This window comes from Populus euphratica, unplaced genomic scaffold, assembly GCF_000495115.2.
Source record: "Populus euphratica unplaced genomic scaffold, PopEup_1.0 scaffold68.1, whole genome shotgun sequence".
NCBI classification, from domain to species: Eukaryota; Viridiplantae; Streptophyta; class Magnoliopsida; order Malpighiales; family Salicaceae; genus Populus; species Populus euphratica.
Genome location: NW_011499901.1, coordinates 691,248 through 717,805, shown reverse-complemented (window position 1 = coordinate 717,805; position 26,558 = coordinate 691,248). Strand labels below are relative to the sequence as shown.

At 35.8% G+C, this 26,558-nt stretch overlaps 6 protein-coding genes across 6 annotated transcripts; 2 read left to right on the top strand and 4 right to left on the bottom strand.

Moving 5' to 3' along the window:
• Positions 1 to 4,924: 4,924 nt before the first annotated feature.
• LOC105132872 (uncharacterized) lies at positions 4,925 to 5,944 on the bottom strand. Its single transcript, XM_011036602.1, has one exon. The coding sequence runs from the start codon at positions 5,898 to 5,900 to the stop codon at positions 5,073 to 5,075; it is 828 nt and encodes a 275-aa protein (XP_011034904.1). The 5' UTR covers positions 5,901 to 5,944; the 3' UTR covers positions 4,925 to 5,072.
• Positions 5,945 to 9,058: 3,114 nt separating this feature from the next.
• Positions 9,059 to 9,514, bottom strand: LOC105132968 (non-specific lipid-transfer protein 13-like). The gene is made up of 2 exons (XM_011036720.1): positions 9,156 to 9,514; positions 9,059 to 9,068 (listed from the first exon to the last, which is right to left on the bottom strand). Exons 1-2 carry the CDS (start codon positions 9,512 to 9,514, stop codon positions 9,059 to 9,061), a joined length of 369 nt encoding a protein of 122 aa, XP_011035022.1.
• A 2,817-nt stretch (positions 9,515 to 12,331) lies between these two features.
• LOC105132966 (uncharacterized) lies at positions 12,332 to 13,147 on the bottom strand. The gene has a single exon (XM_011036719.1). It carries the CDS (start codon positions 13,145 to 13,147, stop codon positions 12,332 to 12,334), a length of 816 nt encoding a protein of 271 aa, XP_011035021.1.
• A 796-nt stretch (positions 13,148 to 13,943) lies between these two features.
• On the top strand, positions 13,944 to 15,471 carry LOC105132965 (uncharacterized). Its single transcript, XM_011036718.1, has one exon. The coding sequence runs from the start codon at positions 14,614 to 14,616 to the stop codon at positions 15,469 to 15,471; it is 858 nt and encodes a 285-aa protein (XP_011035020.1). The 5' UTR covers positions 13,944 to 14,613.
• Positions 15,472 to 16,807: 1,336 nt separating this feature from the next.
• Positions 16,808 to 20,090, top strand: VAR1 (FtsH extracellular protease family). Its single transcript, XM_011036601.1, is given in 5 exon segments — positions 16,808 to 18,186; positions 18,640 to 18,886; positions 18,985 to 19,168; positions 19,414 to 19,585; positions 19,707 to 20,090. Coding segments are annotated over 5 exon segments (2,115 nt in total). The 5' UTR covers positions 16,808 to 16,896; the 3' UTR covers positions 19,929 to 20,090.
• A 561-nt stretch (positions 20,091 to 20,651) lies between these two features.
• Positions 20,652 to 26,558, bottom strand: LOC105132870 (probable serine/threonine-protein kinase At4g35230). Its single transcript, XM_011036600.1, has 9 exons — positions 25,997 to 26,558; positions 25,764 to 25,899; positions 24,974 to 25,107; positions 24,692 to 24,797; positions 23,494 to 23,579; positions 22,449 to 22,637; positions 21,914 to 22,081; positions 21,686 to 21,799; positions 20,652 to 21,139 (listed from the first exon to the last, which is right to left on the bottom strand). The coding sequence occupies exons 1-9, from the start codon at positions 26,375 to 26,377 to the stop codon at positions 20,882 to 20,884; spliced, it is 1,572 nt and encodes a 523-aa protein (XP_011034902.1). The 5' UTR covers positions 26,378 to 26,558; the 3' UTR covers positions 20,652 to 20,881.

Genomic DNA, 26,558 nt, shown 5'->3' with positions numbered 1-26,558 from the left:
AGAAAGGAAGAAGAGGTAGTAGAATAATCTGTCTTTTTTCTTCAATTTTCAGCTCGTTTACTATTAGATTGGGCTGAGTTTTGGACAACAGCTTCTAGATACGCTACTTTTCATTTTGAATGGTTGGATCGAAGATTGATTGTGTAAAAGTTGGCCGTTTTGACAGAAGACAGGGCTGTCAATATTGTGAGTTTTTCTTAAATGCTCCTTTAATCTTGTTTTATGCCAAGAATAGGTTGTTCTTAATAATATATATGTTGTATCCCTTAGTTGAATATGAGAAAGAACAATTATGAACCCATCATTTATTGATAGTGAAAGTTTTTTTTGAACTACAGTCCCATGGTTTTTTCAGCATCGAGTTTTCCACGTAAAAATCTTAATGTTGATTTGTGTGATTGTTACATCATATTTATTGATTGTTTGATCCTGATTTTGATTGCGCAAAGAGGGAAAATAATTAGAACTTGTGAATTGTCAATTGATTCGACTAGATTGGTGTCCGGTTATTTATTCATAGTTTTCCCAACAAAGTGGTATCAGAGCACTGGTTGTGTATATTGAATTTCTTGTGTAGTTAAAATGGAAAAGAAAGATTCGAGCATGATAAAGCCCACTTCCTCTTATTATTTTCTATGAAAAACAATGATGGAGGATCACTTATATTGCAATGATCTGACATTGCTGCTTGAGTGTAAATGAATAAAACTTGATGAGATGGATGAGGTAAAATATAATGAGCTTAATAGAAGAGCGAGTGCTTATGTTAGAAAATGGGTATCTTTTAAGTCTATCATATTTCTCAAGAACATGACTACTATACAGTTTGGAAGATGTTGGAAGAAACCTTTGCTAAAAAGAGTGCACAAAACAAGGTTTTTGTAATTATAAACCTTTTAAATTTGAAGTACAAAGATGATGAAGATGATGAAGATGCTTCAGTGCATATAAATAAATTTCAAGGGTTCTTGAATTAGCTTCCATTGATGAATCTTGAGTTAGCCGATGAGATGCAAGTACTAATCTTATTGAGTTCATTGCCGGATAATTAAAAGGCTTTGGTAGTGTCACTTAGTAATTCTACTTCGAATGGAAATATTACTTTGAAGAAAATGAATGATAGTATCCTCAATGAAGAGAAGAAAGGGAAAGGGACAAGCACTTTCGAGTATCATGCACTTGTTATAAAAAGTCAAGGGAGAAGTCAAAGTAGGTTCTCTCATGGCAAGTAAGATAGAGAATCCAGCAATAAAAAAGGCAAATGGAAGTCAAGAGGAAAATCTCAATCAAGGAAGGATTTTAAGTATTATTATTATGACAAGCCAAGTCATATTCAAAAAGACTGTAAAAAGCATAAAAGAGATAAAAAAGGGAAAAGATGAAGATAAGAATAAAGAGAATGATATAGCTGCAGTTGTATTTAACAGTGATGTTTTCATTATTTATGATAATGGTTGTGTTAATCTTGCATGTCAAGATACCACATGGGTTACAGATTCAACAACTTCTTATTATATGACACCCCAACATGATTTTTACACATCCTACACTACTGGTAATTATGGTCAAGTTAGGATGGAAAATCAAGGGATGGCTAGTATTGTAGGCATTGGAGATATTTGGTTGGAAACTAATACTCGGTGTAAGTTGCTACTTAAAAATGTGAGGCATGTACCTGATATGTGCATACACTTAATTTCTACAGGTACTCTTGATGAAAAAGGTTATCACAATTACTTTAGAGATTGTAAATGAAAGCTCTCTAGAAATTCTTTAATTGTTGCTAAAGGGAAGAAGATGAGTCTTTAGATGTCACAAGCTAAGGTGATAAAAGGGAAGGTAAATGCAATTAAAGATTGCTCTACTGATTTATGGTATAAACAACTTGGATATTTGAGTGAGAAAGGCCTTAACATCCTAGCCAAGAAGAACTACCTTTCATTAAAAGGTATGAACTTGAACACATATACTCATTGTTTAACTAGTAAACAACATAGAGTTGTATTTTAAGGATCACCTTCACATAGAAGATCACATGTTCTTGATTTAGTTCATACTGATATTTGCTCTATGATTGATAAGTCTCTTAGAGGTGCATTGTACTTTGTTAGTTTTATTGATGATCACTCCATGAAAATTTGGACCACTTGTTTGAAATCCAAAGATTAGGTGCTTGATGTCTTTAAAGATTTTCATGTCAGAGTTGAAAGAGAAACTAGTAGAAAACTGAAATGTATTCGAGCTGACAATGATGGTGAATATAGGGGTCCTTTTGAGAAGTATTGCAAGGAACAAGGTATCAAGTTGGAGAATACAGTTCTTAAGACTCCACAGCAGAATAGAGTGGCCGAGAGAAAGAACAGAACCATTGTTGAAAGAATTATATGTATGCTCTCTCATGTAAAGCTGCCTAAATCCTTTTGGTGTGAGGCAATGAAGACTGCAATTACTATGATCAACCTTTCTCTATTAGTTCCTCTTGATTTTGATGTTCAAAATAGAGTTTGGAAAGGAAATGATGTCTTTTATGCACAATTGAGATTGTTTAGATGCATAATATTTGTACATGTTCCCAAAAATAAAAGGTTTAAACTTGAAAGCAAGATAAAATAATGTATTTTCTTGGGCTCCAAAGATGATGAGTTTGACCATGGGTTGTGGGATCCAAAGGAGAAGAAAATTATTAGAAGTAGAGATGTTATCTTCTTTGAAGATCAAACCATTGAACACTTTAAACAGAAGGAGAAAATAAAGTCTACTATTTTTATTCCATCTAATTCAAATCCAAGACCTACTCCATAATTACCCTTGATGCCTATTAATCAGGAGGGAGATTTATAAAATGATGATAATGATGGTTTTTTTATTGAGCCATTAGTTGGTGATCCTGAATCAACTAATGATGATATTGATGTTATTCCTGAACAGGTTATATAAGAAGCTCCAGATTAGCCACAATTGAGAAGGTCAACTAGACCTCGCTAACCTTCCACAAAATATTCTCCTCATGAGTATGTATTAATTACTAATAGGGGAGAACCAAAATACTTTGATGAAGCTATGTCACATGATAAGAAAAGTGAGTGGTTGAAAACAATGCAATAAGAGATAAAATCCTTACATAAAAACCATATTTTTGAGTTAGTGAAGCTTCCTAAAGGTAAAAGAGCACTCAAAAACGAATGGGTGTTCAAGTTGAAAATTGATAAGCATTATTCGCAGCCAAGGTACAAGGCAAGATTGGTTATGAAAGGTTTCAGTCAGAAAAAGGGTATTGATTTTGAAGGAATTTTTTCACTTGTGGTTAAGATGTCTTCAATCTGAGTTGTACTTGATAGATTTAACATGAACAACTCCAATCCTGTTTGTTCTCCACTTACAAGCCACTTTAAACTAAGTTATAAGCAATGTCCTTCAAGTGATGAAGAAAAATATGAGATGAAAAACGTTCCTTATGCATTCGCAGTTGGTAGCTTGATGTATGTCATAATTTGCATAAGGCTAGATATAGCTCATGCAGTTGGTGTGGTTAGTCGGTTCCACTCAAATCCTAGTAAAGAACACTAATCAGCAGTAAAATGGATACTCATATATCTCAAAGGTACCTTTAGTTTTAGCTTATGTTTTGGCAATAATAAACCTGTGTTGGATGGATACACAAATGTAGGTATAACTGGTGATGTTGATTTTAGAAAGTCCACATCATGATAATTGATAAAGTTTACAGGGGGAACAGTCTCATGACAATCAAGGTTGCAAAAATATATTGCATTATCTACTATAGAGGTTGAATATATTGCTCTTATTGAAGGGGGCAAAGAGTTGTTATGGATGAAGAAGTTCTTACATGAACTTGGCCTAGTTTAAGAGAATTTTGTGTTACATTGTGGTAATCAAAGTGCAATCCATCTTAGTAAGCATCCTATTTTTCACTCTCGATCAAAGCACATTGAGGTTAGATATCAATGGATTCGAGATGCTATGGAGATCAAGTTATTTGTTGTTGAGAAGATCCATATTGATAACAACATGTCAGACATGATGATCAAACCTCTATTGAGAGAGAAATTTGAGTTTTGTAGAAGGGAAGCAGGCTTGTCAGACCCTCCTAAATTGAAGCTTACATGTTGATCGCCAGTATGGTAAATTCCACACATGGTGCGTGTGGTGGAGATTTGTTATGTGTGATTCTGCACCATATGATAGTGGGACCATCATATTAATTACCAAGAGATAGCATGACTGTCTCTTGGAATTAAAAACCTAATGTTTACTGTAGTTGTTGCAATGAATTAATTAGAGCAAACATATTAAAAACCCATTATTTGTTGATAGTGGAAGTTTTTAAGTGGACTACGGTCTTGTGGTTTTTCTCGTATCGGGTTTTCCATGTAAAAATTTTGGTGTTGATTTATGTGATTATTCAATTATATTTATTGATTGTTTGATCTTGATTTTGATTGCACAAAAAGAAAAAAAAAGTTAGAACTTGTGAATTGATCCGGCTACATTGATAACCAGTTATTTATTCATAGTTTTCCCTGCACAAATGAAAGACTAAAAAACTATTAAATCAGCATGCTAGCTGATGGTGTTATCCGACTCCAGTCATTAAGCCTGCTCAACCTTCTTTCGTAACATTTCCGGATCTGTTTCTGTTGAGAATGATCATGCTTTGGAAGAAAAACAAAAGGACATTTTTCCTGATATAAGGGAATGGGATTAGCTATAAAACCTCTGCCTTCTCTTTTCTTTTCCATCCAACTTTATTTATGTGTTTTGTAGTAAAAGAGATGTGTTTTTATTCAGGAAGTAATGACCACTGCGAGATGAGATAAGAACTGAAACAGGTTTCAGATAAATTCTGAAGGACCAACATATAAATTCTCAAAGCAAGATATTGAAATGGAGATGGAGCATATGATTAAGATAATTGTTACTGTATTGTTGTATTCATATTGATTTTGATAGAATTGTACATGCTGTATATTTACAACTCCGGCAAAATTGCTTTACAAAATTGTACTGAACGATGGTGAAAGCAAAGCTGTCCATCTTGAGAAGTGCATCAACTAGTGGTTGAGAGTATTGAGAATGGAGACTCTGGCTTTCACCAACTTTCTGTAAACGCCCTCCAACTCCTCCTCTGCTTCCTGAAAGCTGGACTCTAATGCCTCGAGTCCTTTCAATACATTTTGCACTTGTACAGGATTGATGTCTTTGCTTGACTTCAGGACAAGCAATTCAGCATCTATCTTTTCCAATTCTGTGGCTTCGCCTTCGCATGATACACTCTTGGATTGAAATAATTTTGAAATGACAGGCCAGCCATAGGAGCTTGATCTTGCCTTTGGCTGAGAAACCAAGGACAAGAGAGATAGGAAAATTTCAAGGCTTATTTCTTTAACTTCTCTTAGCATGCCGACAGCATCTACTGCTGAAGTGTTTTTCTTTCCCACGCTCTTCAAATTTCTGAAGCATTTGCGGATTGTTTTATTAATTTGTTTTCTAGAAACCATATAGGCTTCAACTTCAGTTGCCAAACCAGATTCCCCACCTTTTCTTCTTCTGAGGGATGATTCAAGTAGTTGCAAGCATTCCTTCATTGACGAAAAAACATCTCTGGTTGTGCCGCATACATCCAACAAGAGCAGTGATCCATTCAACAGCTCTTCTGCCCTTTCTTTGTGTTGTTCGTTGGAGAGGGTTTGTTGGGTTAGTGGCAACTGAAGAAAATCATCGACACACTCATACAAGACTTTGAGGCCACTCAATTTGTGGTAAACTGAAGTGGAAGTTGTTTGTGATGATCTCAACCTTTCCAATTGATTTTCAACACTAACATTTAGAGGATGAGATCTGGAGGGTAAGCTGATAGAGCGAACATGACAAGTAGCCATCTTATTCTTTAGCAGAAAATACTTGGATGCTGATGTTGATACAATTGATCTTCGGAGTTGTTGTTCAAGAAGTCTTCTCTGGGCCTCTTATATATAGAATGGGAAACAACAATAGGGAATGCAATGAATCCAGACTTGCATTTGCTGTCATTTGGCAAGTTTACTGACCATACCGACTTTCTCTCATCGTGGTTGTAGTTCAAGAAACATAATGCCAATAAAATAAGCTCAACTGATCATAAATTTACAAACAATAGTAGACAGAATATGATCATCACACCATATGCATAATTTGGCTGGAATCTCATCACGTGAAATGTTCTAATTTTAATCTTACAATGAAGTTCTTGGAGCCAATTGATTACTTACAAAAAGTCTCTGACAAAGTTGCTTCCTGCTTCGTTGACATGCTGCTCTACAATGAGGTATCAACTTCAATAATTAATATGTACAAAATAGATTAAATATGAAAACGTATAGCAAATAGGTGGATCTTGCTTAATCAGACACAAACCAGCTAGGATGATCACTTGTGTGCATTTAACAAATACATTCCATGTTTGATTGATCTATATCGTCGTACACGCACCACCAAGGCAAATTTAGATGCAAGCAATAGGCTGTCAAGATTCCAGTTGCTCCTCACCCTGTATATCAATGAGAGCTATTTGATACTTCCGAGCCTCGAAATCCATTTTCAATTTGAAACTCAAGAATAATAAATATATGTGTTGGGAAAATATGGGTGCAGTCCAATTGCGTGCATATATATTTTACTTGATTGATATGCTTATGCAGGGTGTCATGGCAATGAAGCAAGGAAACAATTTTGTCAGAGACCTGAATAACTGATCTATATTCATTTCATTATCATTAAAAAATAGTATTCGTAGCAATGGTTTCTTTATCTTTGCCTCTTTAATAGCACTTCACGAAGATATGATCGGTAAATTTCAGGATATTCAAATGTATCCTGCTGTTATGATAATTTTTCTGTCTGCAACATAGGGGTGTATGCTTTAATATCAAGAGTATTTTATAGGCAGCAAGCCGGGCTTGTCGGAAAAATGCAACACCTGACAGCAAATTCGAGTCTGGAACGATCGACTCGGAATTGATACTGTTGTTGCACATATAATGGATGCTAGAGGAGTTCGTTTAACTACTTTGAATTTCATCCTGCGTGCATCGCATGAGTGGAGGCCTTTTCTTCTGCTGGAGGAGAAGATGGATGCGTAATGAAAAAACAGCTCGATGGAGAATATATGAGGTGCTGCAACAAGACCAGAGAAAGAAGCTAAAACCGATGAAGTTGGCAGCAGGTAAATATCCGAAAGGCAACAACTGAGAGGAGAAGTACGCAGCTGGAAGGCAATTGAACACACTTTGCAAGAGCAAGTAGATGCTGACTTTGAATATCAGCCTGTTAAGAGAAATGAAACAGCCTGTCAATCAGAAGCAAAAAGTAATCTGCAAAAAACACCTAGAGCTTGGAGTAGGGACCAAAAATTGCAGATGTAACCGGTAGCAAAGCAGACAATAGCATCTAATCCGTAGTGCTGCATAGAAGTAGCAAGTAAAGTAACAGAAATATATAGAATAGCCTGCAGGTGCCAACATGGAAGGATCCACCATGTTTTGAAATACCATGAGAAATACAGGTAGCTATGCATTCTGAACCTTCAGAATCCAGTAATTGTGACACAACCAATCCATTGAAAAAATGTGGAGAAGTGTTCTCTTTCTGGCGTAATTTTTATAATTTCCATGGTCTGCCAGTGCATTTATGTAACCATCCGATCAAAAATTCCAACACGATTGAATAACAAGATAAGAAGGTGGATTAGTTGCCCTGCACGAATGTTTCCCAGAAGATGACAGGGCCGTATACAGGGAAACTTGGCTTGTGTGAAAATAACCATAACCCACGTCGGCTAAAACTAAAAGAGAAAAAGAGCTGAGGCTATAAATAAGAAGCATAGAGAAACTGCAGAACATACTTACCTGGACGGGGTCAATGGGCGATCATGAAGGTCCATGGCCTCGGTCAGTGACGTCTGTTGCACTTGGAATGGCTGCTGAGCATTTCTTTCTCGCTAGTTCTTTCCACTGGTCTTGCATTTCTTCCTCACTAGTTCTTTCCCATGATAATTACTGTACATTCATAGTTTCTTCAATGAACAGATTGGAGTATGGGCGTTTGCCTAATAAAATTATTAGCCTGTGGTGAGCACAAACCGAACTATTCTTTAGCCTTTTACTAAAGAATACGTATGCCATCCACAGATAGCGGCACACGCCATTTTTTGAAGGGTTCTCTTCCCTTGAAAGAGAGCGCCTGCCCAATAGTAGTCTAAGTTTGTCTTAAAGTCACAATTTCATTTAGTTAATAACTAACGTTTTTGATAATTGTAGTTGCTGAAGTAGTATTTCAACTCTTAATTAGATGATGCATGGTTGTCCTGGCTAACATCAGTTAGTCCCGTCCCCCCCCTCTCTGTAGCAGAAGAATGATGACAAGAGGAATTCCATCCTCCTCTAGAGCTTTTAATTGTTTATCATGCGGTGAGTTGGCAGTTCTGCCAATGCTGTGTCCCGGTCGGATCTCGAGAAGAGAAATCCCATAAAAGAAATACTGGAAGAATATTTAAAGACTTGCACGAGCACTTTGCCACCATGACTCTCAGACAGTAGTTGACCATCACAATATTAATTTGATTTGAATCTTATTATACAGATTGCGCAGATCTTCATGTCAGGATGATGTGTTATATAGGGTCATATTTAAAATACATGCAGGCCGTGCGTGTGATCTTGATGAATAATAATAATATCCAACCATCCGCCGATGAGAATTCATCACGGCATTGATTTAACTACATGCCACCAAAAAATCAATACTCTGATGAATTAACCTTTGAAGACAAGCTGAAATTTGTAAAGGGAAATTAAAAAAAAAAAAAGATCCCAGAACACAAATTACCCAAAATATTAAAAGAAAATAGAGATATACTACCGATTATAAAATATTACAGAAATTAAAAAAAAAAACATCTTGCCCATAAACCATTTATTGTTGATACCATTTATTGTTGATATTCTACATACTAGTCTATCAATGAAGGCAGCAAGTCCTTCAAGAATTCAACCTCTCAACGCTAGTCAAACCTGAAAAATAAAAGATCAAGAACAGTAAGTAAGTTACATAGTTTAAAGAATCTGAAAGAGAGAAAGGAATGGGAAAGCTTTACTTACGAGCAGTTCATTGTTTCAGAAATCGGGAAACGAATATCTGTGTGGCACTTCTTTGGTAGCTTTTTGATTCGTGAAGGTTTTAAGTGAAAATCTTGAGGAACCATGTAGGCTTCAATGCAAAAGCAGACCACCTTTGGTCCCTTTTTGGCTTTCTTAGCTATTTCATTGAGCTTTCTGATGCCGTGACAGCATTTTTTTGGCAGGTGATGGGTTAAACCACCCAAATACTCAGCACAGTCAGGGAAGTAACCCCATATCGGCGAGCATATTGCGTCATAAGGGTCGTCGTCGGATGCCATTATGTTGATGAATCTAGAAACCATGAGGGCAAGCACTAGACTCCTAACAAAGGCAGCCATTGCTGTGTTTTTTTTTTTTTCAAGAGTTAGAATTGAGTTATTGATGGTTGTGAGATAGGGTTACATATATAATAGAAGCATCATATCTATTTTTGGAAGATTCTGTTGGCTTGACTGCCATTATTCTCCATGATTTTCGGACAATTAATGTTTCATCACTCCATAATACAAACTTTTCATAAATTCTAATCTTGATTAATTAAATTGGGTAAGATTTTCATATTTTGATCTTTTTTAAATTCTTGAAAACTATTTTGAAAATTTATATTAAGAAAATAAAAATCAAGATATTTAAAATCTATGATACATTCAACAATATGGATCAATCGAGTCAATCATTTGAAGGATGTGATTAAGCAATTCAATCAAAAGTCATTGAGGGAATAAATAAAAAAAATTAAAATTATTTTTTCAATATTTTCTTGATCGTTTATTTTTATAATAATTCGTTCATCACTATTATAAAATCTTTTAAATGAGATGAATGTACAACTTTTCATTATTAGAAGTTCTTGCTTGTCTAGACGCAGTATTTAAATAATACTAAAACAATATTATGATAATTATAAAAAAACATATTTCTCATGAAAAGAGAATTTAAAATTTCAAAGAGAACAATCAAGGATGATACAGATTATGATGCTTCATCTATTATGAAATTAATTATATTATTGTTTCTTTAAACTAAAATTGTGATATTAAATTTATCATAACCTAATTTTTAGATTTATAATTGACATATAGATAAAATTTTCCTCCGGGTTTTTATATCTATATAAATCTAAACTTATATATCAATTTTTACATTTAAACAAACTAGAGTTCTACATATCTTTTAATTCCATAATTAAATTACAAAATATAAATCAACATCTTAATACAAGAGTTAATACAAGTACCGTAATTTTAGAGCTCTAACTAGATATAATAGAATAACATTAATTAAAATTAAAAAGCATATTTTGAAGCACAACAAAAATGATTTGCTAGCAAAACTACAAGTTTGAAAATGATAAATAACGAGAGAATGAGTTCAATAACTCAATGAATATATAGATAGAGTTCAATAAACATATACAAAATAATAATACAAAGAAAGATATGTACAAATTTGACTTTATACTTTCATAAGAAAGCTTTACAAATAAGCTATAACAAGGAATATTATAAGATAAGACTTGTCATAAAATAAAAATGCAATGAGCATGTAGCTCTAGATTGTGAGATGATCAGTTTGTATGGGTTGATGACTCATTCGACTACCTAGGCTTCAGATATGATGTGCATAAATACTAACATTGTCTTGTTAATATGAGTTGGCATACCAAAGGGTCATATCATAATCAAGCAAATAGAATTATATCTCGATGTTCAACTTATGACATCAATGAAATGAGAAATTATCAAACTAAACATACACATATCTCATATTCAGAATTCATATTTAATAAATGATCATGTTTAAAATGATATATATTATCAAGAAGTATTATCTATTTCATGCATATATTATCAAGAAGTATTATCTATTTCAGGCTAACAATTCAAATATTTATATTATTTCTCATACATATGTAATATTATTCACTCATTTGACTTCAAAGCATAACAAATATAGAAGTAAGTATTGAAAAAATCATATTGATGTCCAATAAGTGGAATATCAAGAATATTTTAGAACAAAAGAAGACATACTAAAAAAAAACTCAAAAGGAACATAAGTTTAATTTAATACACTTAACTTATGATCTAACTTATAACCTTATACGTTTAGGAACCAAAATAGTTTTTTTTTCAAAAAAATTCAAAAATCAAACCATTGCATGAAATCTAATTTAAAAGAAAACAAATCAAAATACTTGATAATAATTCACCAATAAACCTTTATTATTCATTAAAACCAATATGAAAAAATAGAATTACAATTAGGGATTAATTTGGATTTTCCACCGAATTTTAGATGTCAAATTGTAATTTTACCAGATTGGAGGACCAAACCAAAAATATCATAAATCCATAACTATACTGAAAATTTACCCATAATCATCCTCAATTCTTTCTATCTTGAATTTTTCTATAGGGACCAATTTGCAACTTTTTTCAAAGTTGGGGTGTAAATTGTGATTTTCACAAATGAAAAACCAAACTGAAATTTTATCATCCTCAATCTTAAGACACAAGGTGCTTTTGTTCAGTATTTCCAAAAAGGGATTTTCACAATTTCTTACACTTGATACATCAATTAAACTAATTAATCTCAAAATCATGATTCCTAACAAAATCATCTAAAAACCAACCAATTAAACAATTAAATATAACAATTAATCCATAACATTTCAATTAACTCATCAATCTAATTCAAATCATAAACTTTAAAACCTTAAATCTTAATAATTTTGTAATTTTAATTAATACCAACAATTATGCATATCAAAACATAAATCTTACTTTTTTGAACTTATTTTCTTTAACTTTATTCTTCTTTTCCACACTCAGTTTTCTCTCTTCAAATTAGATTCTCCTCATTTTTCTTTTGTTTTTCTCTTTTTATTTATATTTATCAAGTGTTAAGCAAATTACCAAAGTTTCCTTCAATAATTTATACCTAAGACTTGCTCCTCCAATGTATTGTTGTCATTTCCTATTAAACCTTTTTCTATTCATTTCAAAATATTACAGGGTTAGCATGGACTGGTGTATGGTATATTGATCTTAATACCCTTACAAGTACAGTATGTCTACAACCATGCAAAACAGTTTTACAAAATTGTTGCAAGGAATGAAAGCAAAGCTACCCCATCTGGAGATGAACATCAGCTAGTGGCTGAGAATGTTGAGAATGGAAACTCTGGTTTTCAGCAATTTCCTGTAAACAGCCTCCAGCTCCTCCTCTGCTTCATGAATGACTGACTCTAATAGCTCTAGTTCTTTCAATATATTTTGCACTTGTATAGGATTGATGTCTTTGCCTGACTTCAGGACAAGCAACTCAGCATCTATCATTTCCAGTTTGGTGGCTTCGCCTTCGCATGATGCACGTTTGGATTGAAATAATTTTGAAACGACAGACCAGCCACGGGAGCTTGATGTTGTCTTTGGCTGAGAAACTAAAGACAAGAGAGATTGGAAAATTTCCAGTGTTATTTCTTTAACGTCTCTTAGCATGCCGACTGCATGGACTGCTGAAGTGTTGTTCTTCTCCATGCTCTTCAAATTTCTGAAGCATTTGCGGGTTGTTTTATTTAATTGTTTCCTAGACACCACGTAAGCCTCAATTTCACTTGCGATGCCAGATTCCCCACCTTTTCTCCTCCTGAGGGATGATTTTAGTCTCTTAAAGCGTTCTTTCATTGATGAGAAAACATCTTGAGTGTTGCTGCACACATCCAACAACAGCAGAGATCCATTCAACACCTCTTCTGCCCTTTCTTTGGAGAGTGTTTGTTGCGTCAGTGGTAACTGAAGAAAATCATCTACGCACTCATGCAAAACTCTGAGGCCCCTCGCTTTTTGGTAAACTGAAGTGGAAGGTGTTTGTGATGATCTCAACCTGTCCAATTGATCTTCAACGCTTACACTTAGAGGATGAGAAATTGAGGGCCAGCTGATAGAACGAACATGACAAGTAGCCATCTTATCTTGCTGGGAAGAAGTCCTGTTACTGATGCTGATACCAGTGATCTTGGAAAATGATGTTGAAGACTCCTCTTCTGGGCCTATTATACAGAGACAAAATGCATGCATCCAGACTTGCAATTGCTGTCACATGGCAGGTCGTCTTCTGACAATGCCAACTTTATCTCATCAATAATGTTGTGGTTCAGGAAGCATAATCCTAATAATATACCTCCAAATGATTCAAACAATATTATCATGCCTCCTTGTAACCCACACAGAAATATGATCAGCACACCATATGCATAATTTAGCTGGAATATTAAATCTCAAATCTCAGAATGTAGTCTTTGGAACCATTCATAATGCAGATAAAAGAATTTGATGGTAATTTTCAAATGATTTATTACATCGAATGAAAGAACAAGTAGGACGGGTAAAAATTGCTGTACTTGCCCAACTCATGACTCGAAAATACGAGATATAAAAGAATACACATCTGTAGCGTTAATTAAAGATTCAAGATAAGAACAGAAAGGTTTGATTTATTTTGTTATATATTTTGTGTCTAATATCTTATATATCGTATGTGACTATCAAAAAATATATACAACAAGATATTTGTATCCGCTCAATCCTTTTAGTAAGAGATTGGGCCGAGTTTAATTTAATCGGAAAATGAAAATTTTGGACATGCTGCTCTACAACAGGGAATCAACATGAATAATTAAAGATGAAAGGTAGAGCAAACAGATGGATCTTGCTCCATCACGCGCCAACCAGCTTGTAATTATCACTTATGTTCAATCATTAACAAAATACATCTCATGTTGATTGACCTAGCTATATCACACGTGCATCACCGTACGTGTCATTGCTGTCAAGATTCCAGTTGCTCATCGCCAACTACATCAATGAAAGCTATTTCCGAGCCTCATGATCCCTTTCGATGCTCGAGCCGAATTAATATATTTGTATGGATGACATCGCAGCAGTCCAATCCACTTTTTTGCACCAATATTTTAGTTGATTGATGCGCTTATGCAGGGTGTCATGGCAATGAACCAACAAACATTTTGTCAGGTATCTGACTTTTTCCCGTTTCATTAACATTACGAGATGATATTATCAGCGATGGTTCTTCTCTTTGCCTCTTGAATTGACAATTGCATTATGAGATGATGTAATAATAATTTTTCTGTCTGGGATTCATCAGCACATATGCTGATATTTTTGGATTATCTTATTGCCGGTAATCATCTTGAACTGTAGCAATGATGACAGAAAGCTGGTCGCTGTCGGAGAAAGCAACTCATGGCAGCAAATGCAAGGCTGGAAGGGAATTTGACCGGCTAATTCTTGCTCTATATATAATAGAAGCTCTAGGAGTTGGTTTAAACAACTTCGAAGTTTGAACTGTATTACATCACCCATTATTCACATCATTAATGTAGGCTTTCTTCTGCTAAAGGGGAAGATCAAAGATGGATGTTTTGATTGGAACCTCCAAGGCTTCTTGCCATGTTCGCTCCATCAGTTTGCCTTCAGAATCCCATCCCCTAACTCAGAGTGTTAAGGTGCGGTTGGGAAGGTTGAGATCCTCAAAAGAAACATCCTTATTGAATTGCCAAGGATTAAGTGGCCTCCTCAAGAGTTTATACGAAAGCGTGGACGATTTTCTTCAATTGCCACTCACCTACCAAGCTATCTCAAATGTGCACCATCAAGGATCGGTGGATGAGGTCCTGGATAGATCTCTCAGGTTGCTAGAGGTGTGTGGCGCAACGAAAGATATCTTTTCACAGATGAAAGATTGCTTAAAGGACCTGAAGTCCTCCATCCGGAGAAAGAGAGGAGAATCTAGCTTGGCAGGAGATATCGAAGCATTTATGATCTCTAGAAAAAAAATGAAGGAAGTGATCTCTAAGTCCAAGTCCTTTAGAAGTTTGAAGACAATGGAGAAGGATATATCAGTAGCCCAAGACAAAGACACAACCTTAGTGACCCTAACAAGAGAAGTTGAAGAGATCAGTGTTGCTGTGTTTGCATCCCTCTTGTCTTCTATTTCTCTGACACCAAAATCAAAGGGAAATGGCTGGTCAGTTGTTTCAAAACTACTCAAGTCCAGAAGAACAGTTGATGCCAAAGAAGTTGGAATGATAAATGCCGAGGTTCTTCCCTGGAGATCAAGCAAAGACATTAGTCTTGTACAGGTCCAAAACTTATTGAAACATTTGGAGGCATCACAGTCAAGTATTCAAGAAGTAGAAGAGGAGTTGGAGTTCGCCTACAGGCTATTACTGAAAACTAGAGTCTCTCTCCTTAACATTCTCACCCACTAGTTTAATCTTGGGCAGTTTTTGCTTCTATCAGCTGCCCATTATACAGATTTATTTGTATCATACAATTTTGGTACATAGAAAAATAATCAACATACATAAATTTAGCAGCAACATCTCTCTCGCTCTCTTCAGCAATTAATTTTGAAATAATCTTGAATTTCTTACAGCACACTAGCACAGCCTCAGTCTCAGCTAAAATAATCTTGAAATTCTTGCCGTACATTGATCTCCAAATAATCTTGAAATTACAGTAGACTAGGACAGCCTCAGCTGAATTCAGAGCCCTAGCCGAACGTTCGTTTTATGGGCCTAAAAAGGGAAGACTCGTGTCGTTATTGGACCGAAAAATGTCAAATTGACTTTAGGCCACGATGTGAAACACTAGCCTAACGGGCTAATATTATTTCTTCGGAGTACCCAAATGGGCTTGAAAAAATGGGCCTAAAAGGTGCAACTTCGGAAACACTGCCCCATTGAAAATGAGAACCACCGATGGCGGACAGGCCGAGGCTTTGTTAATATTTCTTAAAAAAAAAAAAGTTATTCTCTTAGTTAGTCAATAATTCGCTTTTACTCTCAAGTTCGAAATTTTTCAATATTAGCTCTGATTTTTTTTAAAAAAAAAAGTTTCATTTGTTCCTTTATGCTAAAAATAATAGGTTATTTTTTCATATTTTTTATTTGATTTATACATAATTATGTCTCATTTCCCCCTCCATACCTCATGATATATATAGTGAAAACATAAAGAAAATTTTGTATTAAAAAAATCAAAATCAAATTTAAAAGATAAAAGATGTGTTATTTAATATAGCTGTCAAAGAAATACTACTTTTAAAAAGATATCGTGATTGAGTCAATCAATTTTGTTAAAATAATAACATTATTTTTATTTTTTTCTTGATTTTTAAATTTGATTGAGTCAATTGAATTAATAAAAATATGATTAAACCAACCCAATCTTACTAAGTAAATATTTTATTTGATTTAATTAAAAACTTGATTTGAATTTTTTTAATTAATACCAAATTTAAATTTCCCAAATCAATATACCAGGCCAAGCCAAGTTTAAAAATTATTTCATTTAATGATTAAGGGTCATGATGGATCTTTTTGAAACTAAAAGAAGGGTAATATTGAAACTTTCAAACTGAAGGGGGGCAACAATGAAATATACCCTAAATTAAAATGCCGATCTGCTGCATATAAATTGCAGGAAACTTGAAACAAGTGGATATTGTATTGTACACGTAAATACTTCTCACACAACACCAAGTTCATGGCTCCTTTTTAATCCACTTGGATTCCAAATCAAAATTGAACAAAAATTAATTTTCTCTTAGAAAATTCTAAGAGATAAATATAAAGCAAAGACACACCACAGAGTGTCAAAGACTCAGACAGAACATCCCAGAAAACCAGAGCATGGCATCATCAACTACAAACCCTTTACTCACTTCAAACTTCTTTGGTTCCCGAAGCTTGCCTTGTCCCAAAACAACCAGACCCTCCTTATCCTTCCTTCTGCCCAAAAATTTTCAGAAAATTGTGAATGAAAAGAATCATGAGTCTTTAAAATCCCTTCAGTCACAAGCAACCATAGCTACTGCCTTAATCTTCTCTTCTTTAACCCCTCAGGCGCTAGCAATTGACAACCCTACACCACCACCTACTCCTCCTCCTGTTATTGAAGCCCAGCCCACCAGACCATCCTCTACTCTCGCTCAAAATCTTCTCTTAACAGCTCCGAAACCCCAGTCTCAGTCAACCTCTGACCTTCCTGAAGGTAGTTAATGGCGGTACAGCGAGTTTCTGAATGCGGTCAAGAAAGGGAAAGTGGAAAGAGTTCGTTTCAGCAAAGATGGTTCTGCCCTACAACTCACCGCCGTAGATGGTCGTCGTGCCACCGTTATTGTCCCTAATGACCCTGATCTGATCGACATTTTAGCGATGAACGGCGTTGATATTTCGGTTGCCGAGGGGGATTCTGGTAATGGGCTCTTTAATTTTATTGGAAATCTTTTGTTCCCTTTTCTTGCTTTTGCTGGTTTGTTTCTCTTGTTTCGACGGGCGCAAGGTGGGCCAGGTGGACCCGGTGGGTTGGGTGGACCGATGGATTTTGGCCGGTCGAAGTCGAAGTTTCAAGAAGTTCCGGAAACCGGTGTGACGTTTGCTGATGTGGCCGGAGCTGATCAGGCTAAATTGGAGTTACAAGAGGTGGTTGATTTCTTGAAAAATCCTGATAAGTACACAGCCTTAGGAGCTAAAATTCCTAAAGGGTGTTTATTAGTTGGGCCGCCAGGGACTGGGAAGACATTGTTGGCTAGAGCTGTGGCAGGAGAGGCGGGGGTGCCGTTCTTTTCGTGCGCAGCCTCGGAGTTTGTTGAGTTGTTTGTTGGAGTCGGGGCGTCAAGAGTGAGAGATTTGTTTGAGAAAGCAAAGTCAAAAGCGCCCTGCATTGTCTTTATTGATGAAATTGATGCGGTTGGGAGGCAGAGAGGGGCTGGACTAGGAGGGGGGAATGATGAGAGAGAGCAGACTATTAATCAGTTGTTGACTGAAATGGATGGATTTTCGGGTAATTCAGGTGTTATTGTGTTGGCTGCTACAAATAGACCCGATGTTCTTGATTCGGCTTTGTTGCGACCGGGAAGGTTTGATAGACAGGTTACAGTCGATAGGCCTGATGTCGCTGGTAGAGTCAAGATTCTTCAGGTAAGTTCAACAATGTCAACCAAGTTGTTCTATTCCTCGTAAAGATGTATGGAGGACACAGATTAGGAAAAGGAAACAAACAATTGAAGTAGAATGTGTTTGCGTGCATGTGTTTTTGTCCTGTCTTGTCTATTAAGAGGCAGTAGTTCAGGGCAGCTAAACTCTGAATGTTAATATTGGTGTTATTAGATAAATTCTCTGCAAAATGATGGTTTTCTGGTCTAGTTATTAATTGGTCCGACACTGCATACTAAATAAATTTTGTATAATTTGATATGTTTGTTTCTAGAGAAAAATGGACTGTTCTGAATTGGTGTGATTATGGATACTAGATTGATTTGTCTGATAATGCATTCTAGAATCAGGTTGTTTTGTAAGCCTGTCCCATTGTCTACAAATTCTGTTCTTGCTTGACCTTAGAATAGTGAACAATTTTACTTTCATGAATTATAGGTGCATTCTAGAGGGAAGGCACTTGCAAAGGATGTGGATTTTGAAAAGATTGCACGGAGGACCCCAGGATTTACTGGAGCTGATTTGCAGAACCTGATGAATGAAGCAGCCATTGTTGCAGCTAGGCGTGACCTTAAGGAAATAAGCAAGGATGAGATTTCTGATGCCCTGGAGAGGATAATTGCAGGACCGGAAAAGAAAAATGCTGTTGTCTCGGATGAAAAGAAAAAATTAGTTGCCTATCACGGTAAGCATGATAACCTTTTGGCCTTTCCTCTAGTCTCTTGTTATATCCCAGGATTCAATTTTGTTAGGCTAATTATGTGTGTTACTCTCCATTTGCAGAGGCTGGGCATGCCTTGGTTGGTGCACTTATGCCTGAGTATGATCCTGTAGCCAAGATATCCATCATTCCCCGTGGTCAAGCTGGTGGTCTAACATTCTTTGCTCCAAGTGAGGAAAGGCTCGAGTCTGGATTGTACAGTAGAAGCTACCTGGAGAATCAAATGGCTGTTGCACTTGGTGGAAGGTTAGTTCTACTCGTATTGATTGGGCTATTTCCTGGGGAAAAATTGTAGCAAGGCATATGAGTACTTTCCTGCTCTTCAAGTTGCTATTCTAGAGTGAGCAAGCAGCATCAAATTTCCCTTTAGTTTGGACCTTAGTTGAACTGCGAGCTTTATTTTTTGAGTTAAATAGATTTTATGAAAATAAGGGAATTGCCAGTGTTTTACCGAACCTACGATTTTTAATTCTGTCTCATCTCAAATGCAGGGTTGCCGAGGAAGTGATTTTTGGTCAGGAAAATGTGACTACTGGAGCATCCAATGATTTCATGCAAGTTTCACGTGTGGCAAGGCAGATGGTTGAGAGGTTTGGGTTCAGCAAAAAGATTGGTCAGGTTGCCATTGGTGGACCTGGTGGAAATCCTTTCTTGGGTCAACAGGTAGGGTTTGTGCTTGAAGTTTTATTGCCTTCTCCGTTCACTAGCTTTCTCGTATTCACCATTTCCAACTCTTCTACAACAAGAACATTGGATTAAGACCCCCCTTGTGTTCCAATCACAGATGTCATCCCAGAAAGACTACTCCATGGCGACTGCTGATGTGGTGGATGCAGAGGTAAGAGAGTTGGTGGAGACAGCTTATACAAGAGCCAAGCAAATCATCACAACTCACATTGACATCCTCCACAAGCTTGCTCAACTCCTCATAGAAAAAGAAAGTGTTGATGGAGAAGAGTTCATGAGTCTCTTCATTGATGGAAAAGCTGAACTATATGTTTCCTGATTGCAATTTTTAAGTATCTAAACCATGTTGTCTTATAAGTTAAACATACACACATACACAAAAAATCAATTATTCTTTATTTATGAATTTTGTAATATGAAGGCCAAGAATTTGTAGAGGCAAGATTCTGGTACTAGTTTTTAAAATCGTTGCTTTTCTCATGATGTGATGTGAAAAAACCGTTCGATTTTATATTTTAAAAGTTTCTTTAAAAAAATATTTTCTTTTTGCTTTATTTTTTTTTAAATAATATTCTTATACTATGTTAAAAATAAATTATAAAAAATATTATTTTAATACATTTATAAAGAAAAAATATTTTTAAAAACAACTATAATAATAATAATAATTATTATTATATTAATTATATTGCCTAAAGGGTGCCAATGTCCTTGGAACCCACCATTTATCTGATCATGTCCTCCGAGCGTTCTCCGTTTCTCGCCGAACATCCTGCCAGTTTTCCCCCCGAAGATTCTATTCTCTCTTGGCAATCTTTCAGCGTGCATTTCCTTTCAGATTCTGTTCGTGAAACTTCTTTGTTCTTGATTTCTGCTGCATTCTCTCTTCTCAGAAAGCTTAATATTAACAGCCAGCAATGGCCTCCAAAAGAATACATATGATTAATCGAACCTCAGGGCTCTGTGTCCTCATTGCACAATTAGTTCATGTTATATGTTTCCCTTCGTATACAAAAACAATAGTGTTAGATGTTTCTCTTTATATACGAAACAACAAAATCAATTATTTCATTTAATTTCTGAAAAAAATAGTGCAATGGCCAGTGCAGTAGTACTCTTCTCCACGCCACCCCAAACCCCGCCACGCTATGGTGCATATGGGCAAAAACAACATTTCCAATTCCCTCTCCACATCAAACCCACATTTTTTATACAAGAACTGCAATAATTGATCTGGTTACAAAAGAATAATACAGAGTAGTGTTCTTGAGATCATCTTCCACCACTTCCACCACGTTGCTTTTTTTCTTCCAATGCAGCAGCCTCATTCAACATGTCAGCTGCATCCTTGTGCATGTCAAGCTTGGCAAGGGCAACGGCTTGCATGTAAAATGCTGTAGACCAATCAGGGTAGACACATTGTGCTTGCATCGCATCTCGGAGAGCAGCATCTGGTTGATCAGATAGGAGATGGCAAAGACTACGCCGGGCATAAACAGTTGGAGATACCATTGTTCCCACGTCTATAAACTGCACAAACAAGCATTTTATAACTGAGCAGTGAGCACCATACAGAATCCACTTACAATTTTGTCTTTCAAAGATGAAGAGGTAGGGAGGCATGGACAACCAAGTCTACATGAATACAGACTTGCGTATTCAAACTAATTCAAGTATATTTCATGGTTTGTAGTTGATTAAGAACAGGAACTATGTTGTTGCCAGCAAATTAACAAGGCATCCCCAGGACCTTGTTAAGAGAAATATAGTATCAGTCCTGTTGACAGGGAAAATCTCAAATCCTAATGGATGAAGCACAACAATTTACAATTAACATTAAACTTCATGGCTGAGACATCAGAATTCCGAAACCAAAGATATAAATCAATTCACCAAGGCTTTACCATCATAGGCGAAACCATCACAACCTAAACAAAGTAAGAATATTGAGCCAAAGTATCCAAGTAACTAGTAGCGTCAAAGTCTCAGCTACTTAAAGCCTATTACATCCTGAATATTACTACTTCTATACAGGAAAAGCCATTATCTCATCCACAGACAAGAGAGAAAACACACCTGAGAATAACATTCTACAGCAGTTTTAAAATCTTTGTCACGAAATGCTACATCTCCACGCTTTCTAGCCTCCAACATATCTCTCATTTGTTGTGTCCACTCTTGGAAAGATAACTGAGAATACCCATTTAAAATGGAAGATTTCAGCAGAGAATTAGAAATGGATATCTTGAAAAGTACTTCTGCAAAATAGATATCACAGAAATAATATTTGTACAATTCAATTACCTCGTTGGTTCCTTCATCATCTTTGTAGTGTGTCATTACCAATATTTGATGGATAGCTGTGAGATCCATCCGTGTACAAGCATCACCCATTGGAGAGAGCGGGTGCTGTGGGGTAGGTGGTGCTGTTTCTTCATGCTTAGAAATTCCCAGCATCACATAGGATGGAACCTGGAAGCAAAGATTTATGATCCCAAAACTGTACCAGTCTTACATGAATACAACCATCTACATTTTAAATGCATTGTCTAGGAAGAACAACTTCTAAATAGCAACAAAAAACCAACCCCCTCCTTGAGATACAGAGAGAGAGAGAGAGAGAGAGAGAGAGGCAAATCTGTTGAGGAAGATAATAATTAAGGCAAAAATTTTATTAATGGCAAGATATCAAGTAATACAAAGGGCTCTATTGCGACAAGCGATCCAGTCATTCCAGATTTTAACTAGCCCCTGTATTCTGATCCCAAGTATTATCAAATTACACTAAAACAAGATAATTGTATGAAACAGAAGGAATGAAGCAAAGTAGGCAGCTTACATCAGGTTTGTTTTGCAGAGGTGCAAGCGTTGTAACAAGATCCTTGGTATTTGGTCGCTCCCTTGGTTCATATTGCAAGCATCGTGAGGCAAGATCGAAAACCACAGTCGCCTCTTCGGTTGAAAAGTTTCCCTCCAAATGAGAATCCATTAAAAGAAGAATGTTCTTCCCTCGAATCATATCAAGAGCCTGCAAGGAGCAAATGAGTCAAACGTCCAACAAAAAATCTGACATTTAGTAACTACAGCTTAGTCTACCATTCAGGCTACTGCTTTAAATATATTTGATAGTATAAATAATAAATATTCCTGCCATGCAGGCTACTGATTTACAGATACTCGAAAACATATATAATACATATTTTCAAATAGAAAAACTAACATGAAGTACTTTTATAAGGAAAAATAAAATAAAACTCCATTTGCTGTCAATTTCCCATTTCCCTATTAAGCATTAGCATAGCATTAACTGTCATTTTATCTATTCAACCATATAAGTTATAGCATAGCAATGACAATGTGTCATCATGATCAGAGATCATGGGCATAATATTAGCAAAAACAGGTTCAAAGCTCAAGCAATGGAGTATCGACATGGGCTAGATATACACTCCCAGTCAGCCATCTTCCATAAAATAATATCGACTTGTACATCCTCATGCAACTCAATCTCACACTGTTTGTTTTCATAGACGAGAGAGAAGCTTGTGTAATGAAGAGAAAAAAGCAGTTGAGCATTGAGAAGATAAATGTATTCTTAATTTGAGCTTGTGACAATGGACAGCAAGTAATCAAATCCAAGGCTCCAGCTAGAATTCAGTCAAAATTATCCAAACACATTGAGCATTGATTTTCACTCCAGCTTCTACTTAACTAATCATGTACAGAACTTGAGAGTAAGCACTATCAAAATGGCATCCCATTAAGAATCGCCATATATGACTCCACTGCCCACCACAAAAAAAAAAAAGATCATTTTGTTGAACCACTAAATGGAAACGGTGCATTCTGATGTTCAGCACAGAAGGACAGTATGAATTACTTACATGACTAGGAGGGATGTGCTTTCCGCTAAGAAGATCCAAAAGGACAGTCCCAAAGCTGAAGATGACACTTTCTGGAGTGACCCTTCCTAGATATAAGATTTAGTTACTTTTATGAAGCAATGATCAGATAGTAGTCACTAATACAAGCAAAAATGAATTGCAATGCAGCAAAAATGAGGGCTGTTATGCAATACAAAGAAATTGAGCAAGGCACTTCTTTGGAAATGAAAATGCAAGATTGCTAATGGAATGCACCAGGCATAAATCATTATATTAGTTTGTAAATTTCGATGTTTTGTTCATACCAGATTTGGTTTCATTGTGTTATAAAGGGTTACTGCCAACCACTTAAGTTTTCACATTTGAAAAATGTAATTTTCGTCGACATAAAATGCAATGCCTTACGTACATGAACTCGTAGAACATTTTATTGAATTCTAAAGGCTACTCAAAAAATAGAACAAAAGATTTGAGGCACCAGTCCTACATGCATGGAGGATTGATTAAGGAGAATTGGCGCATTGTCTAAGTATGTCTTATCTCAATAAATACTGATGTTGGGCAATCCTTGGGCATTATATTTGCATTTCAATTAGAAAAAAAATTTCCATTGCCTTTATGAGGTTATCAGTTCAATTTCACACATGAAAAATGGAGATAAAATTAGCTGCTCAAAATGTATACTCTTATTTTCTCTTTCGGAGGGTTGTACAAATATGATTAAGTTGGACAAGTATTTTTATCGATCTCTTGTAAATTGTCTTCCAATAAGGGTCCTCCTCAAAATATTCTGTGTTTGAAGCAGCTCCTCTGTATCTTATTTAAGAACAAACTAAATTCAATAGTGAAAAGACCCAGCTCTCTTCTTTTTCTCCTCAACGGTACATGCATTCTCTTTGATTTTTCACCTCTTTTTTTTCTGAGAAACACTACAGATTCTATAAAATGCATAATAAGATTATCCTTGTGATACTTGGAGCTTTTTTTTTTTTTTTAAGGTGTAGCTACTAGGATACTTTCAACCAAAATATTTTCATCATGCATTTTAAACCATTGTTTTCAAGGGATTTCCAACAGCAGAGAAGACACATATGACATGTTCATAGCACAGAGGTGAATGAACTGACTACTGAAAAGTCACAGCAAACAGACATCAACAACAGTCAAAGTAGATTTATAACAAAGCAAAAGCATTTACCATTTTGTAGGTACTCAGGAGGTGTATAAGCAAGATTTGTGCTGTAACTCTTTCCATCCATACTATTCTTCATCAATCCAAAACATGAAAGCCGGGGATCTCCATTCTGCCAAAACCATCCACTAGAAATTTATGCAAATGGAAATATCTTATAACAATCAGAGATGTTAAACTAATCAAATAAAATGGAAATCACAGATAAAAAATTTATGCAAATGTTAGATAGACAGGCTAGATTATGATAGATCATCAAGCTTACCAAAAAAGATAAACTTACTATACCTCGTCAAAAAGCACCCTGTAAGCATTCAAGTCATGATACAAAGGACGACCTTCAGAACTACAATAATCTAAAGCTTCAGAAATATATAGTGCAACTCTCAAACGCATTGCCCACTCAATAGTTTGGTTTTCCCCTGTCAAGAAAGCATGGTGAAATTGTATTCATGGACGGAAAATATGTTAATATTCTGGTAGAAAAATTAGCTGATGACCATTTAATAATCGTTCAATTCAACATACAAGATACCAATATTTCTGCAAGCTGAATAGCAAGAGACATAGTTACAGGCTGATATTAATTTTGCAACCCTCCCAGCTCATACCTTCACGTCACAGAGTAAAAAGTAATTCCATCTTTCCTCTTCTACTCGTTTTTAAACAAATTCCTTTTACACATCACAATCGATTTGAGGTATCCATACAGAAATCATCTCAATGATCGGAATGTCATTAGCCCCATCATTGCCTTGAACACGAACAATTTCTTAATATACCCGTACCAGTGATAAGAATGCTACATAGTCATCGGTAACACAAACAAAAAGCTCAAGCACTTAGCAGCACCAAGAATGAAATCCCATTATTATGACAACAAATTGCAGCTTAATCTAAAAGTATTCAATTTTCTTACCACATTATCCAAATATAGGAATAGCTAATACATAAAATTCTAAATAACATTAAAATTTCAAACAAATTCAATAAACATAAAGAAAAAAACTAAAGCTGAATCAAATTCAACATAGAAAAAAAAAATGCATATAAATACATAATGCAAGAAGGTGCATACAGTGAAATAAGTGTTTTGCAAGGGTATCATTTGGCAGATACTCAGCCACCAACAGCCTCTCGTCTCCGACGCAACAATAACCAATCAAATTCGCTAACCTTTTGTGCCTCAATTTCCCAACACCCCACGCTTCATCCTTCAAAAAAAAAAAAAAGGAAAAAACGCATCAACAAAATCAAAACCCCAGAACGAATTTAAAAGTAAAAACAAGAAAATATAATTTATTTACGTACAGCGAACTGTTTGGGATCAGGCCAGGCAAGTTTGGTAAATTTCTTGACAGCGATCCAACTTCTATTATTATTGTTATCATGATTCTGTAACCGTCCTTTGTAAACAACATTTGGCGCTTTTTCACCGCTTTCAGACACGATAAACTCGGGACTAAAGTTGTTCGTCGCAGCTTTCAGGTCAGCCAATGAGAACTCCGTGAAAGACAGCACCCCACCACCACCTCCAAGACCACCGCTTGTTTCCGTTCCGTTTGTTGGCCGTGAAGCATGGTTAATTCGTACATGCTGTGGTTGTTGCTGTTGATTTTGCTGTTGCTGTTGATTGTTTTTACTGTCATCGGAGATTGGTGCCTTAAACAAAGAAGTTTGGCAACAACCCATAATATCTCACCCCGAGTTGACTCAGCACCATAAAGAAAAAAAGAAAAAGAATGGGAACACTGGCTGGCTGGCTATCCACTCGTGTGAGTGAGTGAGAGAGAGAGATCTACTGAGTGAAGAAGAAGGAGAAGAAGAGCAGATGCAGCAGCAGCAGCAGCTTTCGTTTCATTTTCGTTGCTTT